At 42.6% G+C, this 22,057-nt stretch overlaps 1 protein-coding gene across 2 annotated transcripts in view; it reads right to left on the bottom strand.

Annotated features, from left to right (window-relative positions):
- Nucleotides 1–1,429: 1,429 nt before the first annotated feature.
- Nucleotides 1,430–22,057, bottom strand: part of KCNJ16 (potassium inwardly rectifying channel subfamily J member 16) — a 40,223-nt gene continuing 19,595 nt past the window's right edge. The window contains exons 1-2 of one of the 2 annotated variants that reach the window (XM_075279258.1): nt 11,722–11,900; nt 1,430–3,808 (exon numbers count right to left, since the gene is read on the bottom strand). In XM_075279258.1, the coding sequence (XP_075135359.1) occupies nt 2,365–3,753 (1,389 nt within the window). In that variant the 5' untranslated portion in view covers nt 3,754–3,808; nt 11,722–11,900 and the 3' untranslated portion in view covers nt 1,430–2,364. Of the gene's footprint in view, nt 3,809–11,721; nt 11,901–22,057 lie in introns of those variants that run through there. The other variant, XM_075279259.1, reaches the window with a different exon arrangement.

Consider the following 22,057-nt stretch of genomic DNA (forward strand, 5'->3'; position numbering starts at 1 on the left):
TAAGTAATGTAATGTATGTACACAGTGACTGCACCAGCAGAATAGTGAGCGCAGCTCTGGAGTATAATACAGGATAAGTAATGTAATGTATGTACACAGTGACTGTACCAGCAGAATAGTGAGTGCAGCTCTGGGGTATAATACAGGATAAGTAATGTAATGTATGTACACAGTGACTGTAGCAGCAGAATAGTGAGCGCAGCTCTGGAGTATAATACAGGATAAGTAATGTAATGTATGTACACAGTGACTGTAGCAGCAGAATAGTGAGCGCAGCTCTGGAGTATAATACAGGATAAGTAATGTAATGTATGTACACAGTGACTGCACCAGCAGAATAGTGAGCGCAGCTCTGGAGTATAATACAGGATGTAACTCAGGATCAGTTCATTGACAGTACTACAAAATCTTTGAAGACCACACTAGGACATTTTATTTGGAGTCATCTTAAGCATTTGCATCTAAACCTCTTTACATGCACCAGATCGGATCTTGGAAATGTTCTGTTAGATGACGGCCTTACCTTGTGTGACCTCACGTTCCTGGAGAGTCGGTCTCTTCTAGACTAAACTATAACCTCGATTACTGACCTCATGCCTCTGACTTGGGAACCGGAACTGTCCAGAAATATCCATCACATGACTCTGCTCAGGGTTGCGATGTTCATTCACCTGTGCAGGATTTATGTCCTAACCCATGATCTTCCTTTGCTTTCATTTAGGGTGAATTCACACAGTAAACTTACATATAAGTTACAAGATTTTGCCCTGTGATTGTGTAACATGAATATTTTATTCATTGGTTGGCTTTGAATGTCTTATCCTTTGCTGGGGATGTTGGGTACCTGTTATTACATTATGATCGATGGGGGTCCAAGCTCTGGATCCCTATGATCCTCAAAATAAAGGAGTGAGTGCACAGAACTGCAGTGTTGTATCCTCTGTATATTGGTGCCCTGGCCATCTGCTGCTGTGTTGGGTACTGCTGCCCACCCAGAGGTTGGACCACCACCAATCATAAACTAGCATTATGCCATTACTTTAATGTTAGAGGAGGAACTGTGACGTGGGTAGGATGCCTACTAGTAAATACTATGTGTTTTGGGTTTTTGCAGCCTCCAAATGTGTTGGCAGAAGACAGTAACATGGCTCCAGTTTAGGATCTTTCCAGATCTCTCTGCAAGGATTTCACAAGGTGCATTGAAGAGGTCGGCGGCTTATGAGAAAGCAGTGCTCAGCGATCCAGGGATCAACTGCATGGGGATGTGATGGATGCCTGGGATAGTGCGAGGTGCTGAAAGGAAGACTCCCCTTATGCAGGTGATATATGACAATAAATCTGTACGCCATCAAATAAACATCTGAAAGAGGAAATCCAATGTGCTTGTAATCTTTATTGATGTGCACAGTGATAAACCCAGTGCATAAAGCAGTATCACACTCTGTATAGGGGGTTCATATTGTATTCATCTGGAAATCTCTTTATAAAGTTCTTCAGGTGGAAATACACAAGTAGTCCTAACGTTCCCTATCGACATCCTGAAAAAAACTTTAACGGCTTTGTCTGAAGTGAGTGTCTCGGTGGTCATATGCTTATCACTTACTCTCTGTGACCACTTACTCCCTTTAAAGTGGCCACTTGTAACACCACTTCATTTTGGTCAGTGCCCAGTTTTTTGGATACAAAGCTCCATATCTTCTGCATTGACCTATAGTTAGGCAGTTATGACCATGGTCGGTCAACTGAGGAAATATGGCTGGGACATGGCCCGTGTTTATTGGTCGGCCTTGTGAATTCCTTCGAAACTTAGGCCGGGCAATCTAGTGATGCTCCAAATTTATCACAGGCCTAATCCAGGATGATAGATTTGCTGCAAGTTTAGACATTTATGACTAACGTTACACCTCTGGATGACTTATTTTGCAACATATTTTGGTGTATTTTTTGGTACCCGTTGCACTGAATTCAGGCTTAATGCAGGGTTTATATAGGACTGATATGGGTAAAAAAACACGATATTGTCATGAATTACCCTTGAGACATGGTGCCACTTTCCAGATATTCAGCATCGCCTCTTCTTCTGCGGTACCTCTGAACATATCTCTTACTGCTCCCTTCTAATGCTTAAGTCATATGCACTCAACCTTATTTGCATTGGCATTACATCTTGTAATAAAAAGAGGATAAAGGAAGATTTTTCTTATATATTACAGTCTTGATTGCTACCATAGCTAACACAGTGTCACCTAGAAAGAAGATGCTATGCGTTATACGTCCTGGGGAAGGCGTAACATTCAGTCCCTGGCCCCGGGTAAGCCGGCTAAGCATTACTACAATGTAATGACAATGAATAATCTGCTCCATTTACAATTCTAATGACATTTTGCTCAAAGTCTTGAATACTTTTTGGTAGGAAATGCCTTCTGCGTCTTGTACGTTTCGGTCAGGGTCCGCGTGGTCTTCGCAGTTGCTGTCTGTGGTATCCAGCGACGACACGGTGGTAATGCTTCGGGACATGCTGGATAAGCCGTTGGGCATCGAACTTGGGTATGCAATATTGAGTAAGTCGTTGGGCAATGAGGCGGAAGATGGAACGTTGTGCAAGATGTTGCTCATGGAATTGGCAGATTCACCAGTGGACAAGACATTAGTAATGGTTCTCTGAGGCGTCTTGTTAGATAAGCCATTGGGCCTGGAGCTCGAGGAAGGACTCGCCGGCATGTTATTGATGTCCAGCTGCTTTGCACTGCAGAACGGAGCGTAGTATTCTGTCATTTCCTCAAACTGTTCACAATCGACTTTGTAATATTTTTTCTTTGCCTCCAAGATGTTGTTGAATCTGAAGCCCCAGAGGATTTCACGGGGCAAGTAGGATGTTCGAGACTGATGGGATGTCCCGGTGGAGTCTCCAGTGTATACAAATGTCACCAAGATTTCGAACCTGTCCGAAGCCAATCCTTTCCGATCAAGAGCGTATAAAGGACTATCTTGGTCGATAACATGGACAACAGTGACCGGCGTAACCAAGATGATTTGGTCATTGACCAATTTGAGATCTTTGTATTCCATTACAATCCCTTTCTCATGATCTTCATTGTAGCGTAGTAGTTGGGCTCTCACGTTTCCCTCCACCACATGATTTGGACGGAAGTCACCGATTCTCCACATAAGGCATAGTTTTCCATCCCGTACGCCGACAAGAGCAAAGTAACTGAAACGTACGGTCTGCGCCCTCTTCCGGGCAGTAGCCATTTTGGCCATAGCAGCGCCTATTATAAATGTGTCAATAATACAGCTAAATACTGATTGAAGAGTGACCATTATAATTGCAAAAGAGCACTCCTCTGTGACACAGCGGTTACCATAACCAATGGTTGTCTGCGTCTCCAGGGAGAATAAAAATGCTCCGGCAAAGGTGCGAACATTGTCAACGCAAGGAGCTATGTCCATGTTGTTGAGATCTCCATGTTGGAAAGCAATGATCCAGAAGATAAACCCAAAGAAGAGCCAAGATAAGATATAGGATAAGGTAAATATAATAAGCATGTGGCGCCACTTCATGTCAACCAACGTGGTGAAGATGTCCACAACGTAACTCTCCCACTCGCTCAGAATGCTCTTGAAGTAGACGTTACAGCTGCCATCTTTTTGCATGAAGCGGTGTTGGAAGGATTTCCGGTAGACCAGACTGTGTTGGTACCAGGTGTTCTCTTTTACGTTGACCAGTTTCCAGGTATCTGCTGCTTGAGTCATCTTGACGTTCCAGGTGAATCTTCACTTGGTGTTATATTCGTCCTTCACTGAACCCCTGAAAAAGAAATTGTTTTGTAAGAATTAATAAGTTCCATGTAATTTTTCAGCTTTTTTTTATGACACACTGTATCTTTACCAAGTGACTTCGGGGCACATGACTTTACCCAGAGGCCCAAAAGAAGATGCTGTGGGCCGCCAAATTCCGCCAGGGTGCCCGGAAGAGTTGAACCAAGGTAAGAATGTGTTTTTTACCATTGCCCACCTCCCCGGGATCTCCATTTATTATACTCTGAGGTTTGAGGACACCACAGAGTATAATGGTAAGTTCACATGGGGTTTTAAAATATGGTTAGCTGCAACTGGATGCCGGTGCATCGGCATCCAGTTGCGCACTCCGCTCTGGATTAGGCCCAAATGAATGGGCCTAGTCTGGATGATTGTGTGTCTTCAGGCGGTTGTCGCGAGACGAAAAAAATCTTTTTTTCGGGGAGCCGGATACAGCCTCAAAATCCTGAGTAAAAAAACCCATGTGAACTTACCCTAATAGTGTTTTTTGAATGACAAACTTCAAAGTTTTGGGTTCAAGTTAAGCCCAAAACTTTTGGAAACTTTGAGTTGAATCCATTTCAGTCCAAATCCGTTTGCTCATCCTTAGCTGAAACATATGGAGACATGACACCAGTAGGGTTGAGCGATTGGGATCTGGTAAATTTCATGATCGCGATCAGGTTCCGATCCAGCCTAAAAAAGATCAGGAACGGAATTCCAATCTGATCGCTCAACTGTGCAGGTAACTTACCTGCACAGAACCGCTGCCACTCACCGGAGCTCCGGGCCGTCATTCTCTGTTCTCTTCTCTCTCATTCAGACACCGTTAGAGTGCCGTGTGCGCCCCCGCCTCCCTAGTCTAGTAATACTGATGCCAGGAGTAGGCGGGGCTTATAAGAATGTGGGCGGGTACAGGAAGGGGAGACATGAGTGCATCACTCACGTCTCTCCCCGCCCTGTACCTGCCCACACTCGCCTAAGCTACAACAAGCCCCGCCTTCTCCCAGCATCAGTAACACTAGCCTAGGGAGGTGGGTATGCGCGGCACTCTGCCGGCGTCTGAATGAGAGAGAAGAGGACAAAGGACGTTGGCCCAGAGCTACGGTGAGCGGCAGCGATTCTGTGCAGAGGGGACTAAGTAGCCGGCGGATTTTTTAATCACCACACAGTGTGGAGTCCAAAAATTGAATAGGATCGTTTTTAAAATCCAATTTTCAATCATTAAAAAAATCCCATTGACTTGCATTAGGATTGGAATTGGGATTGGGATCGGGTTCGAATGAAAAATGATCGGAAATTGGATTTTAAAAACGATCCTGAAACCTCACGATCGTCTCAACCCTAGAAACCAGTTAACCCAGAAAATGGAATACGGTATTCCTTTAAGTACTATAAATCAGGCCTTGAAAGTGAAATTTTTGCCATGTTGTTTTTCTTTTTTGCTTCTATTCTTAAGCCCGTATTAATGAATCCAGAAGTTTACAACCAACTAACGTGTGGAAAATAAGGAACGGGCAATGGGATTTCAGATGGAACGCACGCTCCATGGTTTTAATTGTTTTCACGTTCACTGCTTCAAACAATAGTTATTTTAAAAAAGAAACCGCAAACATCGGGGAATAAATCCGCTTAAATCAGAAGCTACTGGTTGACTCTGCTGTGGATTACAGAGAGAATATTTTTACATCCATTGTGTCGCTTTATAAAAAATGCTAAAACACCACTTTCCTGAAATAAAAAAAAAAAAATGTTCTTTTGGTTCTTGCATGATGAAGTTTTCATGTCTCAACAAGACTAACAAAACAGCAGATGATACCGGGAACATCTCCTAATTGTCACAATCACACAAAAAGTGCAGCTGCACGGCGCAGCCGGGGACGGCGCCAAATATAGCAGCAAATTATTCTTCAGAACAGATCGCTCTCACAACCCGAGAAGACAGAAAGAGATCTGGATAATTTTTTTTTTTTTCATTATAACTTTAATTTTTTTGAACGGCAGCTGTTTTATCTTGATAGTTGGCCTTTCATACAATTCCAGACACAGTACTCACCCCTGTGTCCTTAGCATACCTTAAGGCATAAGTACAACTTTGACGGAGGAGTCATGTTTTAGTGAACACAGATTTAAGGAGAATTTGGTTCTGAATGAACTATAACTACTGAAATAAATATAGCTTTACTACAATACTGTCATGTGTACAACAATATATATAATACTACGACCTATGTACAACAATATAACTTCTATAATACTGCCTCCTATGTACAAGAATATAACTACTATAATACTACTCCTATGTACAAGAATATAACTACTATAATACTACTCCTATGTACAAGAATATAACTACTATAATACTGCTCCTATGTACAAGAATATAACTACTATAATACTACTCCTATGTACAAGAATATAATTACTATAATACTACTCCTATGTACAAGAATATAATTACTATAATACTACTCCTATGTAGAAGAATATAACTACTATCATACTACCTCCTATGTACAAGCATATAACTACTATAATACTACCTCCTATGTACAAGAATATAACTACTATAATACTGCTCCTATGTACAAGAATATAATTACTATAATACTACTCCTATGTAGAAGAATATAACTACTATCATACTGCCTCTTATGTACAAGAATATAACTACTATAATACTACTCCTATGTACAAGAATATAACTACTATAATACTACTCCTATGTACAAGAATATAACTACTATAATACTACTCCTATGTACAAGAATATAACTACTATAATACTGCTCCTATGTACAAGAATATAACTACTATAATACTACCTCCTATGTACAAGAATATAACTACTATAATACTACTCCTATATACAAGAATATAACTACTATAATACTACTCCTATATACAAGAATATAACTACTATAATACTACCTCCTATGTACAAGAATATAACTACTATAATACTGCTCCTATGTACAAGAATATAATTACTATAATACTACTCCTATGTACAAGAATATAACTACTATAATACTACTCCTATGTACAAGAATATAACTACTATAATACTGCTCCTATGTACAAGAATATAACTACTATAATACTACCTCCTATGTACAAGAATATAACTACTATAATACTACCTCCTATGTACAAGAATATAACTACTATAATACTACTCCTATATACAAGAATATAACTACTATAATACTACTCCTATATACAAGAATATAACTACTATAATACTACCTCCTATGTACAAGAATATAACTACTATAATACTGCTCCTATGTACAAGAATATAACTACTATAATACTACTCCTATGTACAAGAATATAACTACTATAATACTACTCCTATGTACAAGAATATAACTACTATAATACTACTCCTATGTACAAGAATATAACTACTATAATACTGCTCCTTTGTACAAGAATATAACTACTATAATACTACTCCTATGTACAAGAATATAACTACTATAATACTACTCCTATGTACAAGAATATAATTACTATAATACTACTCCTATGTACAAGAATATAATTACTATAATACTACTCCTATGTAGAAGAATATAACTACTATCATACTACCTCCTATGTACAAGCATATAACTACTATAATACTACCTCCTATGTACAAGAATATAACTACTATAATACTACTCCTATGTACAAGAATATAACTACTATAATACTACTCCTATGTACAAGAATATAACTACTATAATACTACTCCTATGTACAAGAATATAACTACTATAATACTACTCCTATGTACAAGAATATAACTACTATAATACTACTCCTATGTACAAGAATATAACTACTATAATACTACTCCTATGTACAAGAATATAACTACTATAATACTACTCCTATGTACAAGAATATAATTACTATAATACTACTCCTATGTAGAAGAATATAACTACTATCATACTACCTCCTATGTACAAGCATATAACTACTATAATACTACCTCCTATGTACAAGAATATAACTACTATAATACTGCTCCTATGTACAAGAATATATCTACTATAATACTGCTCCTATGTACAAGAATATAACTACTATATTACTACCTCTTATGTACAAGAATATAACTACTATAATATTACCTCCTATGTACAAGAATATAACTACTATAATACTACTCCTATGTACAAGAATATAACTACTATATTACTACCTCCTATGTACAAGAATATAACTACTATAATATTACCTCCTATGTACAAGAATATAACTACTATAATACTACTCCTATGTACAAGAATATAACTACTATATTACTACCTCCTATGTACAAGAATATAACTACTATAATACTACTCCTATGTACAAGAATATAACTACTATAATACTACCTCCTATGTACAAGAATATAACTACTATAATACTACTCCTATGTACAAGAATATAACTACTATAATACTGCTCCTATGTACAAGAATATAACTACTATAATACTACTCCTATGTACAAGAATATAACTACTATAATACTGCTCCTATGTACAAGAATATAACTACTATAATACTACTCCTATGTACAAGAATATAACTACTATAATACTACTCCTATGTACAAGAATATAACTACTATAATACTACCTCCTATGTACAAGAATATAACTACTATAATACTACTCCTATGTACAAGAATATAACTACTATAATACTACTCCTATGTACAAGAATATAACTACTATAATACTACCTCCTATGTACAAGAATATAACTACTATAATACTACTCCTATGTACAAGAATATAACTACTATAATACTACTCCTATGTACAAGAATATAACTACTATAATACTACTCCTATGTACAAGAATATAACTACTATAATACTACTCCTATGTACAAGAATACTGGAGTGATGGGAGATTTTCCATTATACTGTATGTGCGTGTATACAGTTCTGCAGTAAGTGCCTGACTTCAGCCCTGTGAGGTGGGAAGGTCCCAAGTCTTGTGTGATCGGGAATTCCAATCCTCATTAATGGGCTGGAGATGTAAAATATCACAATAAAAGAATTTCTATTTAAACATTAAGATCTCAGACGTAAATAGCACGGAGCGGCAGACACTTACACAAACTTAGAAGTCATGCAATGAGGCAGCAATTTGCACTCAAATATCTTAGAGAAACAAACACAATGACATTTAATTCCTCTAAGTGAATCCAGACTCTATAAAAAACACTGTAGACCCGCTGAAGGTTGACACTATAATAAGCACCAGAAGTCTATAGTTCAGCCGATTATTTGTGTCTTCTATTCCTCTTTCGATGTTCACTGAGATTCCACCGGCTTAGCACGTCATAGTCCTGTTCACCAGACGTCCTCTGATCCCATCTGCTGCAACACATAAGGACAGCATTCAAGGCATCAGAGACAACCGCCTTCTGAAAGAGGCCCCCGGAGCAATCGACTGGTCACCTGGGGTCCCGTTTTAGAACCCCAGTGTAATTGGGGTGCACTGACGGCATGCCCCATGTGACCACTAAGGCCCAGTTGCATGCCTGTACATAGGTACAGTGATTGCATATGTGCTTGTATTAGCAGTATGTACTATACATGGTGATCTGGGTGCAGCTGGAATTCTTAAATTTTCACATGGAAATCTTCACCTTTGCCTTCCTGGAGAAACAGGTTTTTGAGATCTGATGATAAAGTGTCACGCGGTGTATCTGTCTGCGCCTTGTAGTGACATCATGTGAGGCGGGGATTAGGGTAGAAGAAGTTGGTATTGAAGAGGTTAAAAAAGAAAAGGTCCTGCCATACCGCATAGCTATTTGTATAGTCATTCCCAGTGGTTTCTATAACCAGCATTTATTTTCATGACACCTATGAACCCCTTTAAGCGTTACATTACTGCAGACAGTGGGTGACGTCACTTTACAGCACTGCTTTACAGTAACTGATACGGGGGTCATCATCATGACACATCTTGGCCATAATATCTTATATTTCCAGGGAAATGCCCTGCAAAGTAGGAAACAAAACAAAGTCACAGGATATTATCGATGGTAAACAAAGAGCATTGCCAAAGTGTAAAGTCCACGGCATATCTCGGCGAAGCACGGCCCGTCCCGGACTGTTCACACTCTCCAGGCATTTGTTTATGTATTACATGGTAGCGCGACGCGATTACAGTAATGCACAGGAGGTGGTTTACATAGTGCCAGGCCTCAAATAGCCACATTGAGGTGGGTCAGCGTTGGATCCGTGTGGACAGAAGAAGAAAGCTAGTCCTAATGGTGGACAGCTGGAGTTTGAGGAAAGGGGCAGATTTACTAAGACTGGCGTGCGATATCCGTCAGATCATGGCTGATTTATGGAGTGGCTTCAGCCTGTGCACCATAAAGGAGATTTACACCAGTTAGGAACTGGCATTGATTTCCATTATAGCTCATGCCAGACAACTGATATATCCATTGCAGTCTCAGGCCTTACTATAACTCCTAGGCAGCAGGCCCGCTGCCTCGGGATTGTATTTGACTCAGATCTTTCAACCCAAAATTTTTTTATCACCTTGCAACTCCTCTGATACTATAAGTTAACAGAAGTAAAAAAAAAAAAAAACTGCTTTTTTGCCACTACAAGTTGCAGTTGCAATATTCACTAGGCCGGTGATCGCGAACCTTTTAGAGCCCGAGTGCCCAAACTGCAACCCATAAACCCACTAATTTATCACAAAATGCCAATATGGCAATTTAACCTTAATAATGTGCGGATCCACAATTGCACACAATTCCAGACATGCAAAATATCGTCATACGAATGGGGCTTTCTGCTCCACTGTGACCTCCACACAGTCCAATCTGCTTCACAGTGACCCACACACTACAATCTGCTCCACAGTGGCCCCCACACAGTATAATCTGCTTCAAAGTGGCCCCCACACAGTACAATCTGCTCCACAGTGGCCCTCACACAGTATTATCTGCTGCACAGTGTTCCCCACACAGTACAATCTGCTCCACAGTGGCCACCACACAGTATAATCTGCTCCACAGTGGCCCTCACACAATACAATCAGCTCCACAGTGGCCCCCACAAAGTACAATCTGCTCCATGGTGGCCCCCACACAGTATTATCTGCTGCACAGTGTTCCCCACACAGTACAATATGCTCCACAGTGGCCACCACACAGTACAATCAGCTGCACAGTGGCCCCCACACAGTACTATCAGCTTCTCAGTGGCCCCCACACAGTATAATCTGCTGTACAGTGGTCCCCACACAGTCCAATCTGCTGCACAGTGGTCCCCACACAGTACAATCAACTCCATAGTGGCCCCCACACAGTACAATCTACTCCTCAGTGGTCCCCACACAGTACAATCAGCTCCACAGTGGCCCCCACACAGTACAATTTGCTCCACAGTGGCCCCCACACAGTATAATCTGTTCCACAGATGGGTGCCCAAAGAGAGGGCTATGAGTGCCACCTCTGGCACCCGTGCCATAGGTTCTCCATCAGAGCACTAGGCCATCGTATGATTCCATTCACTTATGTTAGAGACAAAAATCGTAACCAAAGTCACCATGTGGCCCCAGTCTAAATGGTTTTGCACTGGCACCCAAGAGCACTGCACATCTAGTAACGTATGCCACTCAGGACAGTGTACAAACTAGGTGACAACCCATGTAAGAGAGTCATTATCGTTAGCACCCATTACTAGGAACAAGCTGAATATCATTTCTAATAACTTGGCTGACCGGGACGACTCGAGGTGATATATACTGTATTTACCAGTAATCTTAGAAAGCGGCCTCAATGCAAATACACAATAACAAAGTCACACAAGTACGCAACTTCACTCGAAAGGCAAGCGATAACAGCATTACATAAGTCCTGACAACAGAGAGCTCTAGCTCCACTCTCTCCCCGTCCTACCTGACTTTACTCTGGATGGTGCGGAGACGCGCGGTTTTCCATCTGTGTCCTCAGCCCTGCAGATGATCTGGAAATGTTTAATTCTCTGGAGCTGTCAGTGTCATTGCTGTCAGGTTGTCCTGAGATGTTAGGCATCGCTGTCCCAGGCACAGGTGTGGTAACTCTTAGGAAACTTTCCCATGTGTTATCATTTCATAAACACGACTGTGTCACTGCCAAGCCTGGGCGGTGCCACTACCGGGAGTGCTGAACAACAGTGTCAAATGTGTCAACATTGGTTTCAACATTTAGTTTCCATCACACAGGAACTGAGGTTTCCAAACTTGTTCTAAGTTCCTCTTTATCAGAAATAGTCTTGTAGGTTTCTGCAATTGAAAGAGCCTTTGCTTTGAGTTTTGTCCTCTCCTCTGGAAAAGGGGGGACATGGAACTACCAGGACCAGGAGGATCAGTCAACCCGAATCAATCAAACCATTGTAGCATAAACTATCTCATGGCTGGAAATCCTAACAATTTATTCTAGGAGGGATATAGTTCTTTCCTGCTCATGCATGGCTGTATAGCTAGGTCTGGCATTCACGATTCCTGGAAAGCTGGGTGAAGCATCTTGTGATTGCTGTAGTGGAGGTTACATTATCAAGGCTGAACATGGAATCCACATTCCACTCCTCACCTCGCCCAACAGGTTCTAAGGGCCCAATGCACATGGAAGAATCTAGGCCAGAAAATTTGTTCAGTTCATTAGCTGTACTTCCCGGTCTGAACCCCATCAGGAGACACGGACTCCTTGCACCATAATAATCTGTGATGCTAGGAGTCCCTGCCTTCCCGCGACTTCATTGTCCAGTAACCTATATATAAGACAGTAGTGTCAAGAGCAGGGTTGAGCCGATCCTGAGATTTCAGGATCGATTTTAAAATCCGATTTCCAATCATTTTCCAGCCAATCCCGATCGTGAAATTTGCTTGATCGCCGATCGGGATCCAATCATTCCCGATCCGATCGCTCAACCATATTAATGATATATACATAAATAGGGTTGAGCCGATCTTGAGATAACCTCTGACCTCGATCTCGTCGAAAGCGATCGGGATCGGAATTCCGATTGCAATCGTGAAATTTACTCGATCACCGATCGGAATCCGATCCCGATCGCTCAAGCCTAGTCAGGAGGAATGAGAGGCTCCTACCTAGCTTCATAGGTCACTATCATGCAATATGTCAGGGTCCACTGACGGGGCTTAGGCCCAGATATCTGGCCAGGATATACTGACAAGGATTCCCTTAGGTGCATTGGACTTTATCATCTTCAAAGGGGTTTTCTTACACTGAAGACACGCACAGAATCTTTGTTGCTTTTTGGATAGAGGTTTTGCTGCAGTTTTTCGAGCTAAAGCAAGTCGTGACACATCTGTCTCCAGAATGGGGGTCCCTTTACCCCTATTCCACCAGATAAGATGGCTACTGTCTACCAGAAACGAATGCAGAGTTGCTGGTCAGGATTGAGCCGATCTTGAGATTTCAGAATCAATTTTAAAATTTTCCAGCCGATCGCGATCGTGAAATTTGCTGGATCGCCGATCGGGATCCGATCTTTCCCGGTCCCGATCGCTCAACCCTAATGTATATTATATGTACAGTAGGGTTGAGCCGATCTCAAGATTTCAAAATCTGATTTTCGATCATTTTCCAGCCAATCGCAATCGTGAAATTTGCTCGATCACCGTTCGGGATCCGATCTTTCCAGATCCTAATAGCTCGACCCTAGTGCTGGTGCATCTGCGTCCCTCTCTTAATTCACTTCTTAGCTAGCCACCATAGTAAAGTATGGAGAGAGCCCTGCACATGTGTGGCCAGTTCTTCATTCTCCACCTGGATTAGTCAGTCGGGGTGAGGATCTCCATTATGGAGATAGGTGTAAATCTCGGGAATTTGTCAGATATTTATGGCATGGCATCAGGTGGGAATACCCATTTAACTCCTATAAGTCAGTATAGGCTACATACATTGGGGTAGGCCTTTGGTTTGGGGAGAAAACTAATATTAATGGATGAATTGGCGCTCAACTTTTTGGGCAGTACTACTTCTATTTTTGTGGGTGGCCTAAGAGTTTTAGCATCATTCCAGAAATTGACATTGACCCTATAAGAGTAGTGGGATAGTATTGGGTGCAGAGGTTCCTGTAACACACCAGAGGGTAGTAGGTAAGTCACGCCATGAATGCAGGTCACCAGTATGAACTTTACAGGGCTCAAGACCTTTAGATGACATCTCTCTAGGAAGCCATTGAACTTTTTGGGTATGTGACCTAAGTTTCACCCAGATCCGGTCCACCTACATCAGTGATGTGTTCAGCAGCAGTCCACTTACTCAATTACGCCTCAGATAATGGAAAACAAATCACATCTCATATCACATCTGCATAACCATTCATTTTTTTTTGCATTTAAAGAGCCCCTTTACTATTACAAAATCATTGACCGTAAGTCGAAATTTCCATCTTAGATATAAAAATTGCTCTATGTATGTAATATACACTCACCGGCCACTTTATTAGGTACACCATGCTAGTAACGGGTTGGACCCCCTTTTGCCTTCAGAACTGCCTCAATTCTTCGTGGCATAGATACAACAAGGTGCTGGAAGCATTCCTCAGAGATTTTGGTCCATATTGACATGATGGCATCACACAGTTGCAGTCGCAGATTTGTCGGCTGCACATCCATGATGCGAATCTCCCGTTCCACCACATCCCAAAGATGCTCCTCTATTGGATTGAGATCTGGTGACTGTGGAGGCCATTGGAGTACAGTGAACTCATTGTCATGTTCAAGAAACCAGTCTGAGATGATTCCAGCTTTATGACATGGCATTGCATTATCCTGCTGAAAGTAGCCATCAGATGTTGGGTACATTGTGGTCATAAAGGGATGGACATGGTCAGCAACAATACTCAGGTAGGCTTTGGCGTTGCAACGATGCTCAATTGGTACCAAGGGGCCCAAAGAGTGCCAAGAAAATATTCCCCACACCATGACACCACCACCACCAGCCTGAACCGTTACCGATACAAGGCAGGATGGATCCATGCTTTCATGTTGTTGACGCCAAATTCTGACCCTACCATCCGAATGTCGCAGCAGAAATCGAGACTCATCAGACCAGGCAACGTTTTTCCAATCTTCAATTGTCCAATTTCGATGAGCTTGTGCAAATTGTAGCCTCAGTTTCCTGTTCTTAGCTGAAAGGAGTGGCACCCGGTGTGGTCTTCTGCTGCTGTAGCCCATCTGTAGCCTCAAAGTTGGACGTGCTGTGCGGCGTTCAGAGATGCTCTTCTGGCTACCTTGGTTGTAACGGGTGGCTATTTGAGTCACTGTTGCCTTTCTATCAGCTCGAACCAGTCTGGCCATTCTCCTCTGACCTCTGGCATCAACAACGCATTTCCGCCCACAGAACTGCCGCTCACTGGATGTTTTTTCTTTTTCGGACCATTCTCTGTAAACCGTAGAGATGGTTGTGCGTGAAAATCCCAGTAGATCAGCAGTTTCTGAAATACTCAGACCAGCCCTTCTGGCACCAACAACCATGCCACGTTCAAAGGCACTCAAATCACCTTTCTTCCCCATACTGATGCTCGGTTTGAACTGCAGGAGATTGTCTTGACCATGTCTACATGCCGAAATGCACTGAGTTGCCGCCATGTGATTGGCTGATTAGAAATTAAGTGTTAACGAGCAGTTGGACAGGTGTACCTAATAAAGTGGCCGGTGAGTGTATGTGGCCATCTTTAATGGACTATCCTCAAAATGAGCCTGCAACTGAAACCAAACTGGAGGTGGCTGCCTATTCCTCCTGCAGCAGCCACTATAGGTGAATTGTGGTATTACATGATGTCTAGTCACATCTTATAGATTCTCAAACCCTACAAGTCCTCCAGAGTGGGAGCAGTACTCTATATCTCTTAATAGGAAACACATAGAAACAAGTTGTCCACCTTCTAGATCATTTTACAGTTCACGAATGTACAACTTAAAGAGTTGAGAAATGTGGCGTTATGTATAATGAGTTGCAACTTTTATTATATAGGAGCTTAATGGAGTTGTTAGGGTCGACTGCCAGGAATTGTGAATGTTGCTCTAGCCTATAATACAGGCTATATAACTCAGGATAAGTAATGTAATGTATGTACACAGTGACTGTACCAGCAGAATAGTGAGCGCAGCTCTGGAGTATAATACAGGATAAGTAATGTAATGTATGTACACAGTGACTGTACCAGCAGAATAGTGAGCGCAGCTCTGGAGTATAATACAGGATAAGTAATGTAATGTATGTACACAGTGACTGTACCAGCAGAATAGTGAGCGCAGCTCTGGGGTATAATACAGGATAAGTAATGTAATGTATGTACACAGTGACTGTACCAGCAGAATAGTGAGCGCAGCTCTGGAGTATAATACAGGATAAGTAATGTAATGTATGTACACAGTGACTGTACCAGCAGAATAGTGAGAGCAGCTCTGGGGTATAATACAGGATAAGTAATGTAATGTATGTACACAGTGACTGCACCAGCAGAATAGTGAGCGCAGCTCTGGGGTATAATACAGGATAAGTAATGTAATGTATGTACACAGTGACTGTACCAGCAGAGAATAGTGAGCGCAGCTCTGGAGTATAATGAAGGATAAGTAATGTAATGCCTATCCACGTGAGTAATACATCAGTGATAAACCCATATGACCCAGTTCTTCCTGCCTAAGAGCAATGGTTGGACATCACAAAGTCAGAGATCACATTTACAATCCAGATCCCTTTAAGAGTACAAGGTTGGTAGTCGCTGACAGCCTTGGAGTTCTCCATTCCATAGAGTCGCCGGCCAGTTTTAGCTTGTCCTGCTTCCAGTAGCCATAATCCATCACAATCCCTCTAATTACCCGAGCATGTTGGACGGCATGAAATGAGACGCACCGAACTCTGAACTTTGGACAAACACCTCCGAGCAGCCCGTAGGCTTATTGTCAGGTTGTGTTTTTTGTCCCGAATCAAGGAATGTTTTCATTCCTTGTCTTAAATTTCCAGATGTTTCCACAGATCTGTGTGTTTTTCTCAGAGATGATTTCAGTGGTTTTGTTTTTGCTCTTTTACTTTATATTTTCTGATGTTGTCATTTTTTCCATTCAAGGAGGACAACGCTGGAGGCCGTGGGGATAGCGAATAAAAGCTAGCAGGTGAATAGAACATAGAGACTGATCGGTACTAAGATGGCCCACGGTGTAGCTATAGGGGGTGCAGAGGTATCCATCACTACCAGGCCCGGAGCCTGACGGGGCCCAAACGCCTCTTTACTACTCTTAGGGACCACCATTAGCCATCGTACTCCGTTCTCTCCATGCACTGTATTACACATTCCTGGCAAATGAAGTGTTAATAAGGATGTATTAAAAAGAAGGCACAACAGGTTTTCCCGCTTGTCTCCGTCTTACGTAAGACTATTTATCTCCCTGGTTATTTAATACTCTCCTCATTTTAATTTAACCTTTAGCAATTCTGATTTATTATCCATTCGTGACGAACTGTACACAGTAATGCATGTGAATAGTGGCGTACGGCAGAGGCTTTATACAATGGCGGGTGTAACCTCTGCAGATTTCTGCACCGACCGGACAGATGTCTGAACATAACTTTACTTCATTGTTATAGAATCAGACTGTGTGAATATAAGGATGAAGCCGTAGATTGCATTTAAAGGGATCCTATCATTGGATTCCCTTTTTTTCTGACTAACACGTAGGAATAGACTTAAGAAAGACTATCCTTCTCCTACCTTTAGATGTCTTCTCCGTGCCGCTGTTCGGTCGAAATCCAGGCTTTCTTCGGTATGCAAATGAGTTCTCTCGCAGCACTGGGGGCGGTCCTCAGCGCTCAAACAGCACTGGGGGCGTCCCCAATGCTGCAAGAGAACTCTCCAGCGACGCCTTCATCTTCTTCTGGAACGCCCTCTCCTTGTGTCTTCTTCCATCACTGGTTTCAATCTTCTAGGCCTCGGGCCTTGGGCAGAGCCGACTGCACATGCCCTGGCCACAAGAAAAATGGCCGCTTACACCAGCTTACTGTGTAAGTGGCCACAAGAAAACGGCTGCTTATACCGGCTTACTGTGTAAGCGGCCATTTTCTTGTGCAGCCAGCTCTGCCCGAGGCCTATAAGATTGAAAGCCAGGATGGAAGAAGACACAGGGAGAGGGCGTTCCAGAAGAAGATGGAGGCGTCACTGGAGAGTTCTCTCGCAGCACCGAGGCGATCCCCAGCGCTCAAACAGCACTGAGGGCATCCCCAAGAGAACTCATATGCATACAGAAGAAAATCCGGATTTCTACCGAATGGCGGCGCAGAGAAGACATCTAAAGGTAGGAGAAGAATAGCCTTTCTTAAGGCTATTCCTACGTATTAGTCCAAAAAAAAGGTATCCAATGAGAGGATCCCTTTAAGCATCATGATGTGAGCATACCCAATGTGACTGCTGAGGCCCAATCACAGGCCTCAGGAGACCGGAAGAGCACCCCGAGGGAGCGCCAGATGTCGTGAAGATCTCCAGCATAGATGAGGGAAGGGAAATATCAGTGATTATTATGTTTTTGAAGAGAACCCAGAGTATGATAATTTTACTTCTGGCTTGAGGGTGACGAACATCCAAAGCTTCGGGCTTGAACCTGAAATTTTTGCTAAATTTGAGTCGAATCCAGTTCGTTTCGAACCAGTTCACTCATCTATAATGAGGAATGAACACGACACAGTATTAGTCACATGCAGAAGACAATAATAAGGAAAAGAATGTAACTGTTACATAGGCCAATACTTAGAGGGAGTCTATCATTAGAAAATGATAAAAAGCTATTCCACTCCTATCTTCCATTCTCTTCTACTCCCCGCTGTTTCTATAAAAATCTGGTTCTTGTGATATGCAAATTAAGCTTCGGGAGCGTTCCCCGGCGCTCCAAGCACACCTGCCTCATCACCTCTTGCCGCCCCTTTGTTCATTCTCTTCATGTCCCCTGTATCTTCGGCCTTGCATAGGCATCCGACTCCTGCGCATGCGCAGTCTTCTCTGCCACTTTGGGCTCAGGCAGACCCGACTGCACATGTTTCTCCATTTTGCTCAATGCTTACCAAAACACGGCAGCCTCTTCCCCCTGCTGGTTGATGGGGGGTCCTGGGTGTCAGTCTCCCCACTACTCATATATTGATTACCTATCCTAAGAATAGATCGTTAATACGTACGTCCTTGTAACCCCTTTAATTCCCGATCATCGTGAGAGTAAGTAACATATGCATAGAGTTTGGGTATTTATAGACGACTGCCCCAACTTCACCTCCTTGGGGGGTCTCGGTTCGTTGCTGAGAAGATGACTACAAGGGATTGTCGTTACAGAAATAAAAGTTCATAACCTCGGGTTTCCGACAAATATCGGAAGTTTGTGATGTCTACAGAGAGCTCGGTGCAGGAAGCTCTGGAGAAAACAGAAAGCAGATGGACAACTCATGGAGGTTTTATAATAACAGGGGAATCAGACTGAAGATGTCACCGAGCATCCTGAGGAAAGAGAGTGAGAAACGTCAGCCAAGGAGCCCTCAGAGGGAAAGCGGAAAAATAAAGATGAAAAGGAAATGGATTTGTTTGGACATGACCTGCCATGACTATGGACAGGCTTAGGCATCCTTCTGTAAACAAGCGCTGGTCAGGGTTAACCCCTCCAGGGAAGAACGACCTGAAGCAGGTTACATGATGGATATACAGGCGGAGGTGCAAAAGCCAAAAGTAGAATTTTTTTAAATAATTTTTTTATAACAAATATAAACACAATAAAATAACACAGACCAGAAACGTGGCAGGACCCGACGAACACAGAGGGGTCCGTAAACGGAACAGGTCGGAACAAACATCAACAATACAGGGGCAGGTCAAGTACAGCAAGGTAAATAGAAGCCCGAGGGCAACCCTGACACAAGCAAAAAGAAGAGGGGAGAAGGAAAGGTCACGAAGGAGAGAGAAGGGGAGGAAAAGGAAGAAAAAAAGGGGGGTGAAAGGAGGGAGCAAGCAGCTCCGGCCCCCCGAGGTGGGGGAACCTGGCCAACAATGCGGCCTCAGCCCATCAGATCTCTATATGATTGTAAACCCTGGAAGAGAATCCACGGTGTCCAAGCATCCATAAAGGCCCCTCGAGTGTCTCCAAGGGACGCCGTGAGATCCTCCATGTTCTGGATGTCCTTGACTTTACGAATCCAATGGCGAAGAGACGGCGGGTGAGACGATTTTCAGAGCGCCGGGATACAAGCCCTGGCGGCATTAATTGTGTTCCACAGAGATGACCTGCGGTAGGCACGGAAAGAGAAGTCCGAGAGGTGGAGCAGGAAGAGGGCTGGTGAGCAGGGAAGGGGAGTCTGGAAGACCAGCAAGCTATGAACGCCATCCCAGAAGTCTCTCAGTGCAGAGCAGCTCCAAAAAAAACATAGAAAAATGATATTATGTTCTCTGCCATTAAACAGGTTCTTAGAGGGGAAGTCTAAAGGTTAGGGTGTAACATTCTGTTGAGTGGTTATCCCAACGCTGTTTTGCACCCCAGTTTTGAATGGTGCTGCTGGTCAGACAGAGACGCCACATTCATTTGAATGAGGCTCCCAGAGATAGCTGAGTGCTTGCAATGTTATCTCCGGCGGTCCTTACTGAAATAACGGAGAGGCGCACGCTGTTCGATATTCAAAATTGGGTTGCAAGTTACCCCCAGTCTTGTGAATAGGAGATAACTTGCTATGGTTGGACAAAGCCTTCAACATTTGACAATCCCTAGTTGCGGTTCTGTGACAATAAATTTAGTGGGGGAAATTTATGAAGACTCCTTCCATACATCTCCTATATATATGAGGGTCACACCCTCCACCGGCCACAAGGGTCACTTGCTGATTATTCACTAGTTTTATATTTCAATTGATTTTGCAAGTCAATAGTCTTCATCGGAGAGAGTTTAGGAGAACGACCAGCCCTGAGAACCCGTCCCGTCCAAATAGGACACGTTGAATTCGTTGCTACTCCCATTGCTTTTCCTTGCCAGTATCAATCACGTCTTTGCTTCCTGCCAAGGACAAAAGCTGGGGCAGTGACTCACGGTATTTGGGAACCACCTCGACTCCTTGGGCATGCAAAGGGCATTCTTTGTAACATGGCGGTGGCACGAACATGGCAGCAAGTCATTCTTCTAAATGTCAAAGTTGTGCTGCTCACGAATATTGCATTAGACATAATCTGTATGAGCTACCAGGAGGGGAATGTATCAATCCCTCTAGATTTAGGATCTCTTAGGCTAGAAATCTGGACTTGCTGAGGTTCCACCTTGCATTGATTTCAATAGGGAGTTGCGCTCTGTCCCGGAGCTCCATAGTCCATAGAATGGACTCCTTGGAATCCCCCCCATTCTCCTGATCAGTGGAGATCTGAGTAGACCCATGGTCATGACATTTGCCTATCTTTGTCTGTTGCGGTCATGGTCTACATACAATATGAGGACCCCAAAAATCAGCTCCCCATATCACAGCTTTCTGCACATCTGCAAACGTACTATGGGCTTAACTCCAATCCCCTTTGGATTTTTAGGATGGGTATGGAGTTCGCCTTTCAGATGTACAGTAAAAGTGGTCAGAACCGGTTGTCAGTTATCATGAATACTAATGCAAACACATGTTTTAATGTAGCGTGGTGATAGCGTGTTACCATATGGCTCTGATATTATGTATAATGGCTGCGGGGTAATGTAGTGAGTAACGTGTCACTTGTACATCACGTCTGTGCATAGTAATATGACTGTCCGGTCGCTCCCCGGATTCCATATCCAGTTTGAACAAGTTTCGCCATGTTCTCTCCTCATGGTCAATGTGCATTTATACATCTTTGCCTTTTGTATTCATGACACAAGATCAGTCTTGAGCCCACTTATAAGCTGCCGGCCCGGAATTATTAGCAGATAGACCTAATGAAATTTGGGATTACATATGTAAACCCCATAAATGTATAATGAGGTCACAATGGCTGATAAGTGACAACGGGTCAGATCTGATCAACGGAGATGAGATATTGGGAGGGGAATAAAACGGGCAAATGAATTTACCATCTATATGGTATAACAGAAGTAATCTGACGGGGTATAGGAGCAGCGGATCAGCCTCCGCAGATATATAGATGTCTGAACCACGACAATGAAAAGATACAAATCTGCAACAATATTCACATGTAATACATGCACCCGATACAATTCTACAATATTCACATGTAATACATGCACCTGAT

This window comes from Leptodactylus fuscus, chromosome 6 (genome assembly GCF_031893055.1).
Source record: "Leptodactylus fuscus isolate aLepFus1 chromosome 6, aLepFus1.hap2, whole genome shotgun sequence".
Taxonomy (NCBI): domain Eukaryota; kingdom Metazoa; phylum Chordata; class Amphibia; order Anura; family Leptodactylidae; genus Leptodactylus; species Leptodactylus fuscus.